General features: G+C 47.5%; 1 gene segment (V, D, J or C); it reads left to right on the top strand.

Annotated features, from left to right (window-relative positions):
- Nucleotides 1–5662, top strand: part of LOC138752947 (M1-specific T cell receptor beta chain-like) — a 14109-nt gene extending 8447 nt beyond the window's left edge. The window contains 4 exon segments of the C gene segment in view: nucleotides 637–987; nucleotides 3128–3148; nucleotides 4522–4628; nucleotides 5333–5662. Coding sequence covers nucleotides 637–987; nucleotides 3128–3148; nucleotides 4522–4628; nucleotides 5333–5359 — 506 coding nt within the window.
- Nucleotides 5663–10000: the final 4338 nt, after the last annotated feature.

Raw genomic sequence — 10000 nt, 5'->3', positions numbered from 1 at the left:
CTCCAGATTTGGGGCCGCACGTGGGATTAATGCACATGGGACATTGTGGACAGAGCCATGGAAGGGGCGCGTTTGTAGGTATAGTTTGTCAAATACAACATGACGGCCAATGAGCCCAGCCCTCGCGAGGTGTTGTGCACCTGTGCCATAGACGTTGTTTCCATAGATAAGCCCCTACGTTCACCCAAAAAGCGTCTTTTGTATCTTTTTATCGGTGGTATGTGCGGGTGGACGTATGTCGCATCGGTTGTAAGTCGGACTGGCCGTATATGGGGCGAATGAGTGGAATGGATCCGTGGATAGGACGCGTGAAGAGGGACGTGGGACAGGTGGGTGGGACGGATTTGACCAGTGCAGAGGGACGTGGGCAGGCAAGTTGGACGGATCCTTGGATAGGACGGGTTTAGAGGGATGTGGGGCAGGAGGGTGAGATGGATGCCTGGATAGGTCGGGTGTAGAAGGACGAGGGGAAAGTGGGACCAGTGCGGTGGGACATTGTGAACGGATACATCTACCGTATTGACGGGTTATGTGGACCAACGCAGGTAGATGGGACATGGGACGCAGGTAGGTTGAGCCGAAGGGCCTGTCTCGCCCCTCCCTCCGTCTTACTCCGGGACTCTTCTGCCTCTCCAGATACTTCCTTGCCGCTGAAGGACCCGAACGTGGTCCTGCTGCCGCCCTCTCTACGCCAGTTGCAGGAGTGGCAACGGGCATCGGCCGTGTGCGTCGTTAGCGGATTCTACCCGGACAACGTCAGGATCAGTTGGGCCATCGACGACGCAAACCTGGCCGACAATGACACCAGGGTGCAGAGCGATGCCGAGTCGGTCAGCAGCGACGGAAACAGGACCTTCAGCATCGCCAGCCACCTCTACCTGTCCCTGGAAGATTACCAGAGAAGCAGACGGCTGCGCTGCAAGGTGGACCACTACCAAAGTGGATCGAACCCCAAGAGGTTCGACGCCAGCGTTAACATCGACGTGGGTAGGTGTCGAGTTTCCCCCTTTTCCGGTGGGGTGCGCGGGGAAATCTAGATGAGCAGGGAATGTCGCACGTTGGAGCATAGAAGAGGCCCTTTGGCCCTCGATGTGGTGCAGACACAACAATATATACTCACCTGGTAACCCTCCAGAGTTCCCCATGTGCCCGTCTCAGAGTCACTTGCATGCCTCTAATATTCCATCCCTGGGGGGAATAAACATGCGCTCACTGTCCACTACGCACCCCTGTCTATGCTTCTATCGGGCCTCCTCCCGTCCTTCCCCATTCCGAAGAGAAACGTCCCAGCTCTGCTATCCTTGCCCTCGGGTGGCACGTCCACTGGCCTGGCCCCGTTCGAGATGGTTTGCAATCGCTGCTGTTACAAGATCAAACCAGCAACCATAAAGAAGGCATATCACACAGGGGTAAAGATGAACAAACATTTTATTAACAAAAATTCACCTTAATTCAGAAAAACCCCTTTTATAACAATGCCTACTGGTTACTGTGCAAATCTCGATAACCGTATAGAATTAATAAATACCCCAGCCTAAATATAAAATATGTAATTAAAGTCAAAGTTATATTTCCAACCAGCCCACAGAAAAACTTAGACACAAAACAAACACAAAACACACAAAACTTCGATCTCAAGCGAAGCAAAGATCATAAACAAAATTCAGTTTGTTTGGTAAACTCAAGTCAAAACATCTTTGAGAGTGAGAGAGAGCACAAAATTCAAAGTTGTCTTGTGTTGCTGTAGAGAGAGGAACCATTGGTTTGGTCTGGATCCTTCTGGCTGCCTTCAGAATGTTCATCCCTTTTAAAATGCCCAACATTCTAAACTGTCCTCCAAACCATGACTCATGCTCTGGGCCTCCTTCCACTCCACAGCACCACCCAGTGGTGGTTTATCGTCCAAGTCCAGAAATTTCTAGATCATTTTCTGCACATGCTCAGTCCCTCTCCCATTCTATCAGCAGTCCACCTTCACCTTGTCTCACTTGGGCAAACTGTCACCTTTTAACATAAAACCGCACAACATATAGGCCAATACACAACACAAAACTCTGCAACACTGAGAGTGTCCCACTGTGTGGCAAGAGGACTTTTCCCCCTTCGGAGGTGTTGTCAATGCCCTGCCCTTCCTGACCTTTGCGAAACCACTGCCCCACCCCTACCCACTTTTCAGCCCCTCCCCGCATCCTGATGTAACTGCCCACAACGCATCTCCAAAGTCTCAGCCCTGTCTGTATCCTGTTGTACCCTTACACACTGCCCACAACGCTTCTCCCAACTCCCGTCCTGGCTATATCCCGTTGTAATCTTCTACATCGTCCACAACGCCTGTCCCAACACCCATCCTGTCTGTATCCCACTGAAAACCTTCTACACCGTCCACAGCTCATCTCCCAACTCCCTATCCTGTCTACATCTTATAGAAAGGACGTGGAAGATATGGAGAGGGTGCAGAGGAGATTCATCAGGATGTTACTTGGTTTGGAAAATAAGTCTCATGAGGGCAACGTCAGCAGAGCTGGGTCGTTTCCCTTTTGGGTGTACAAGGATGAGAGGAGTCCTGATAAAGGGTCTACAAGTGGAGTAGAGAGGAGTGGAGACTCAGCTCCTGTTTCCCGGAGCAGGAATAGCAAACTCCAGAGGAGATCGGGACAACGTGAAGGGAGGAAGACAGGGTTTCGGTTTTGTTAGGTATACAACGCCTTGGGCCAAATGGCCTGCACTGTGCTGTCTAGTTCTGCGAAGGACGGTCGCCCTCCAGAGGGAAGATCGGCGATCCCTACGCCTACTCATTGGTCCAGGTTAGGACGTCCAGCGAGGATTCCTGTTGCTCTCCCCACTGGTGCGCGGTAGGTACTGTGGGATCCTCGTCTCCATCCCTCCTGACCTCCACGTGCTCTGTCCACGCCGTGACCCGTTCCCCACCCCAGCCGAGGAGCTCCCTAGCTCTCCTGCGTGCAAAGTTGGAGGCCAATTCTTCTGGTCCCCGTCCGCCCACCCTGTGGTCCAGTCTGGGCTGAATCCGTCTGCGCGTTCCTAAGGCAGCGCTCCGCGATACACCTGAGGTCAGTTCTCCCTCCTGCGTTTAGATGCTCACTAAACGTCTTTATATTTCCTTTTGCAGACACGTGCGGTTTAAGCAAAGGTGAGTCCTCCAGCCGCCTGCTCTCCGTGACGCCGATGCAGCATCGACCACGAACGTGAGCGGCAACAGGCCACTCAGCCCATCGAGCCTGCCTCGCCAGTCAGTCATGAGCGCCCACACTCGACCAGTCACAGTCAGACCCACTCCTTTCCAATATAGAAGCCTCCAGCCCGGCGGCAGGCCCTTCGGCCCCTCGATGCAGTGCCTACACGTCTATTCTTGAAACAAAGCATTAAACCAGTGGTTCGCAACCTATTTCTTTCCTTCAGAAAAGATCGAAAATAGGAGTTATGGGCAGTTTTCAGGGACTACAGAAGGATTTAGACTTGCTTAGAAGAGCGGGCTGAAAGAATTTGGGAAGAATAATCAAAACAGTACATATGGAGTGAAGGGGAAAGGCATTGAGGAATGCAGAGTGATCTTGGAATTAATGGTTTGTCATTCTTTGAAAGTGGATTCTCATGTAGATAGAGTAGTGAATAAGGCTTTTGGTACGCTGGTCTTTATAAATCAAAGCAAAGAATATAGGAGCTGGGAGGTGATGTTGAAACTATTCAAGGCATTGGTGAGGCCACATTTGGAATATCGAGTGTGGTTCTGGTCACGAAATTACAGGAAGGATCTCAATAAGGTGGAGATGGGGCAGAGATTTATTAAAATGTTGCCTGGTTTACAGTATCTGGAACACAGAGAAAGATTGAGTAGACTGGGTCTTTATTCATTGGAGCGTAGAATTTTGAGGGGTTGAATTTGACAGAGGTATTTAAAATTATGAGAGATAGATAGATGTGAATAAGCTCTTCCCCTTGAGGGTAGGTGAGATTGGAAGGAGGGGTCACAAGTTAAGGGCCAGGGAGCGAAAGTTTAGAAGTAACATGAGAGGGGGCATCGCTCCAGAGGAGGAGGCTGACTGGAATGACCTTCTGGAAGAGGTGGTCAATTTGGTCATTTAAGAGAAGGTTGGATACGTGCATGGAATGTGAGGGGATTGAGAGTTATGGACAGGGAGCGGGTAGGCGGGACTAGAGGCGATCACTTAATCGATGCGGTCTAAAGGGGCCGAGATGGCCTGTTTCCGTACTGTTATTGTTATATGGAAACCCTCCCTACCCCATAACCCTCTAGATCTATCCATGTGCCTTTCTTAAATGCTCCTAATGTTCCAACCACCACCAGCATCCCTGGCAAGGCATTTCTGGCACCCACAACTCTCCGTGTAAAACAAACACACCTGCTCCACATCCCTCTAAACCCGTCCTACCCATGCGTTTGTTCAAATATTTTTCTATGATCCCCCCATATCTTAACGTTTTTCGTAATTTGCTACCCTGCGTAGATCCTCTTCAAATATATATATTTTGTTTCCCTTGCAGAAGATAAGATTCAGACCATGGAAATCGGTAAATTAAATTATCTGATCCTGACTTGCAAGAGTATCGTCTACGGAATGTTTGTGTCAATTCTCGTCTGGAAAGCGAAGGTAAGCCTGGTGTGGTTGGGACATTTATGCCCATTCATGGATGGGATGGGTTGGGAGGGTCGTGGGTCAGGTGGGCGGGACGTGAACGTGGACGGGGCGGATCTGGAAGTACGTGGGGATGGTGGGCGGGACTGATCCGTGGACGGGACGGGTCTGGAGGGCCGTGGGAAAGTGGGCAGGAAGGGGCAGTGGCGGGAAGGATCTAACGGGACGTGGGGAATGTTGACGAGAGGGGTCCGTGGACGGGACGGGTTTGGAGGGACGGGAGCATTTTCAGCGGGAGCGGGTGGGACATTTAACCGGAACCAAACAGACCTTTTCTCTGGAGAATTAGAGGTCGTGCGGAATCCCAATCAGGAGATGGGCAGGCAGAATCTTATCCCGATTGTAAAAAAAATACCTCCCCCTTGTCGTCAAGGGTGAGATGGGAGCGGAGTTTTAAGAAGCACTGAGGGTGGGGGCGCTGGGAATGGGTTGTCAGAGGTGATACATCACATTTATGAGGCTTCGGCCAGACCCAGGTATGGTCAGGGAGTAAAGGGTGATGCGACGGGCGCAAGGGGCCGAGATTTGGGTACCAGCACGGAGACAGCGGGCCGAATGGCCTGCTCGTTTGTAACCATTCCAAGAAAAGAGTGCGATCTCAAATATTCTTCACCTCCCCTCCACCCCCCCCCCCCCCCCCACACCCACTTCCATTTCAGGACAGTTACCGCAAACGATTTGACTGAACCGACAGTGGGAGCAGGGGCAGGCTTGTTGCATCCCGCGCTAGTCCAATCCCTGGAGCTGCCGAGAGGAAGTGAATTCTCCGCAAACCTCACCTGGTCTATGATTTCAAGTGTTATAATTTCATGATTTCTGTGTTTTCAAGATTTCATGATCTTGTGATTCCATTATTTCATGATTTAATTAATTAATGTTTTCAAGATTTCATGTGATTGAATTTATTCATAATTCCAAGATTTCATGGTTGAATTTATTCATGTTTCCAAGATTTCAAGATTGATTTGATTCATGTTTCCAAGATTTCATGACTGAATTGATTCATCTTTCCAATATTTTATGATTGAATTGATTCATGTTTCTAAGATTTCATGATTGAATTGATTATGTTTCCAAGATTTCATGATTGAATTGATTCATGTTTCCAAGATTTCATGATTGATTTGATTCATGTTTCCAAGCTTTCATGATTTAATTGATTCATGTTTCCAAGATTTCATGATTGAATTAATTCATGTTTCCAAGATTTCATGATTGATTTGATTCATATTTCCAAATTTTCAAGATTGATTTGATTCATGTTTGCAAGATTTCATGACTGAATTGATTCATCTTTCCAATATTTTATGGTTGAATTGATTCATGTTTCTAAGATTTCATGATTGAATTGATTGTTTCCAAGATTTCATGATTGAATTGATTCATGTTTCCAAGATTTCATGATTGAATTGATTCATGTTTCCAAGATTTCATGATTGAATTGATTCATGTTTCCAATATTTCGTGACATTATATAATTTACAGATGTCATTACTTTGTGTTTTCATGTTATCTACGTTTTGTGCATTTGAATTGTTGTGTTGTCTGAATTTTTCTATTTCATCATTCCAAGCCCTTTCCTCATTTAATGTGGGTTGCGTTTCTATTGTTTTGACTTTCCACCATTTTGTTATTGAGTGACACAATGAATTTTACAATTTATTGTTTTAATATCTTATGATTTTTGACTTCATTGTTTCCTGTTTTCAGGATATCATTTTTCAATATATCTTTTTTTTTAATTTCCATGCATGTAATTAAAAAATTGTCATACAATACCACGAATGTTTAAATTTTCAAATGTTACATGGGTAAAACACAGGATTCTGTTGACGCCAGTGGTTCAGTGAAAAAAACACACACAAATAGAAACTAGAATAACTTGTTAAAGGGGAGGGGTCAAGGTGGAGAGAGGAAGGAACTGGAAACTCAGAAGGTCAAACAGTGCCTTTATGTCGCAACGGTGGGGATATATCACCAATGTTTCGGACTGGAGCCCTTCATCAAGGTGGGGAGGGGAACATGAGCGGTGTCCAAACTAAAGGGGGTATGGGGGATGGTGAGGGTGGGAGATGAAAGGTGGAGAGGGGAGGGAAACTGTAGGGGAGGTGAGAAGAGTCTAAGCTAAGTGGAGAGAGGAAGGGATAACTAGTTAAGGGAGAGGGGTCGAGGTGCACGGTGGAAGGTGTGACAGAGTATATAGATATGATTTTGGGAGATAAATTGGGAAAGGTTTGTTAGATTAGATCACAAACACTTTAAAGCAGATAGGCCGGTGCACCTCAGGGATTGGTATTGGGTCCCTTGCTGTTTGCCATTTACGTTAATGATTTGGATGATGGTGTGGTAAATATGCAGACGATAGTTGGCATTGTGGACAGTGAAGAAGGTTTTCAAGGATTTCAGGAGGATTTGGACTGCTTCGAAGATTGCAGATGGACTTAAATGTGTGAAGCCTGTCATTTTAAAAGGATGAATCAAACCAGGATGGAAATAATGAACGGGGGGGGGGGGGCACTGGGAAACGCAGAGGAGCAGAAAGATCTAGGAATAACGGTGTATCGTTCCCTGAAGGTAGAATCCCATGTGATGGGGTGGTGAAGAAGGCTTTTGGCCCACTGGGCCTTTATGGATCAAAGCATAGAATACAAGATTTGGAAGGTGATGTTGAGACTGTACAAGGCATCGGTGAGGCCATATTTGGAGTACTGTGTCACCGAATTCAAGGAAGGATCTCAACAAGGTAGAGAGAGGGAGAGAGAGAGCAGGGAAGATTCACTTGGGTTTCATAATCTAGACTGAGCAGATAAGGGGCACAGAAGGGGGGATTTGATAATGTGGATAGGATTTTTGCCTTGAGGGTGGGAGAGATCGAAAAAAGAGGTCTTGAGTTAAGGGACTAAAGTTTACGTGAGGGGAGGGGACCTCTTCACTCAGAGAGCATTGGAATGAGCGTCTGGGAGAAAGGATGGCGCAGGGTCTGTTTTGCTGTTGAAGGCAACATTAGACGGGTCTGAGTCTATGGACGGGCATGAAATGGAGGGTTATGGGGCAAGGTGCAGGGTAGGTGGGACCAGAGCGAGGGGCTTGGCTCGTGCGGGCCGGAAGGGCCATGAAGCTTGTTTCCGTGTTGTGAACGTTATGTAGTTAAATGTGAGTCACCACGTTTTGGAAGGACTAATCAAAATAAGGCGTGCAAAGGGGATTTAGGAGTCATGTTACCCAATTCCATGAAAGTTAACTCACATGTAGATAAAGGCCTTTGGCATGTCGGCCCTCTCCTCTCCTATGGACCACAGGGGCTTTAAACTCAGACTCGCGAGCTGTCTTCAAAATGGGGTTTCAAACAAACTTCGAAAAGCCACTGCAGACAAATCAGCAGTCTCTCTCTCTCTCTCTCTCTCTCTCTCTCTCTCTTTCTCTCTCTCTCTCTTCTCTCAGACACACACACTCTTTCTCTCTCTCTCCCCTCTGTCCTTTCTCTCCTCTCGCTCGCTCCCTCTCTCTCTCCTATCTCTCCCCTATCTCTTCCTCTCCCTCCCCCTCTCCCTCCCCTGCCTCTCTCTCTCCCTCCCTCCATCTCCCTCTCTCTCTCTCTCACTCACTCTCTCTCTCAGTCACACACACACACACACACACACACACACACACACACACACACACACACACACACACACACACAGTTTTACACTCTCTACTTGCAAAACCACATGACCCTCTTAGAACAGCTCCAAATAATCTGCGGCTCCGACAAGCTCTTTCATCAGTTGCCTTATTGTAAACAACAATCCATTAGTGAAGTCTCTTGGGCACTCTCCAAAGCTCTTGCAAAGGCCGATATGTCTAGCATTTGCAGTATTTCAAATAAGATCTGTTTAAATTGTTTGCATGTGACCGACTCTAACACACCTTTCCCAATTTAGCTCCCAAAAACATATCTATACACTTTGTCACAGATGTCACACTGAAGTTGCAAAAGGCATTGCCAAATTACCGGAAGGATATAAAGAGAGTTGAGAGGGGGTGCAGAAAGGGGCTGTCCGAAACGTGGTCGGGGTTATATGGTTGGAATCATAGGGCTGGGACTTTATTCCCTGGAGTGTAGACGGTTGAGAGGTGATTGGATAGAGAGAGAATAGTGATGAAGAGGTTACCTGGGGTTCATTCTTTTGAGCGTGGAATGGTGAGGGGGGATTTGATCGAGGTGTTTAAGGTTATGAGAGGGATTGAAAGAGTTGATGTGGAGATGCTTTTTCAATTGAGAGATTGAAACAGCTAAGGGGCAAAGGTTTAGAAGTAAATTGAGGTGAATCTACTCTGTGATAGGCCCAGAGGTCCCCCAAAACCAGCATCAATAGAAATTCAAATGATGACTTAAACCAATGTTGCCTTTAATTTTCTGTCAACATACAAACAGCATCAAACTTTAACCTATTGCTATTAACTGAAGACCCTTCCAATTCTGAGCCCACGTGCGGTGCAAGTTCAGAAAAGCTCTTTAGTTCACGGTCACGGAGAGTGGGGTCTGCGGGGAAGGGGTGCAAGAGGGGGTCGGGGAGTGGGACACTCCCGACACTGTTGACCCGACGTTGGAGAGGGAAACAAGGGGCAGGTTGAGGTCTAGAGGGAGATCGGCCCGAGGGCGGAACACAGGACTAGTTCAGGGAGCGTGCTGGGTCGGCAGGAAGGGGATGGGCAGAATGGCCTGCGTCCGCGCTGGAACGCTCCATAGTGGTAAGGTGACGACCACACTGGACAGATCGCGCATGTAAACGTCCTGTTACAGCCAGAAAAAAAAATTACAACCGAAGTTGTCGCGTTTTTACTGTTACTGATAAACAGGTTTCAAATCCGGTGTTTGTTTTTCAGACTTTGGAAAGTGTTGAGTCGAATAAAAAAGGGTGGGTGAGATGGAGAAAGAAAGAGGGAGAAAAAGATAGAGAGACAGATACAGAAGGAGGGAGACAGACAGAGTCAAGGAGAGGGAGAGAGAGACAAAGAATGAGGGAGGGAGAAAGAGAAAGAACGAGAGAGAGTTGGGAGGGAGAGAGAGGGAGGGAGGGAGAAAAAGAGAGAATGAGGGAGGGATAGAGAGAGAATGAGGGGAAAAAGAGAAAGAGACAGACAGGGAGGGAGGGAGAGGAAGAGAGACAGAGAGAAAGAGTAGAGAGAGGAAGGAAGAGAAAGAATAAGAGAATGAGGGAGGGAAAGAGGTGGGGAGGGATGGAGAAAAGAGAATGAGGGGAGAGAGGAAGAGAAAGAGAGACAGACAGAGAAAGGGAGAGAGAGAGATGAGGAAGGGAGAGAGAGACAAGAGAGAGAAAGAG

This window comes from Narcine bancroftii, chromosome 2, assembly GCF_036971445.1.
Source record: "Narcine bancroftii isolate sNarBan1 chromosome 2, sNarBan1.hap1, whole genome shotgun sequence".
NCBI classification, from domain to species: domain Eukaryota; kingdom Metazoa; phylum Chordata; class Chondrichthyes; order Torpediniformes; family Narcinidae; genus Narcine; species Narcine bancroftii.
This window is presented reverse-complemented; position numbering and strand designations above follow the sequence as displayed.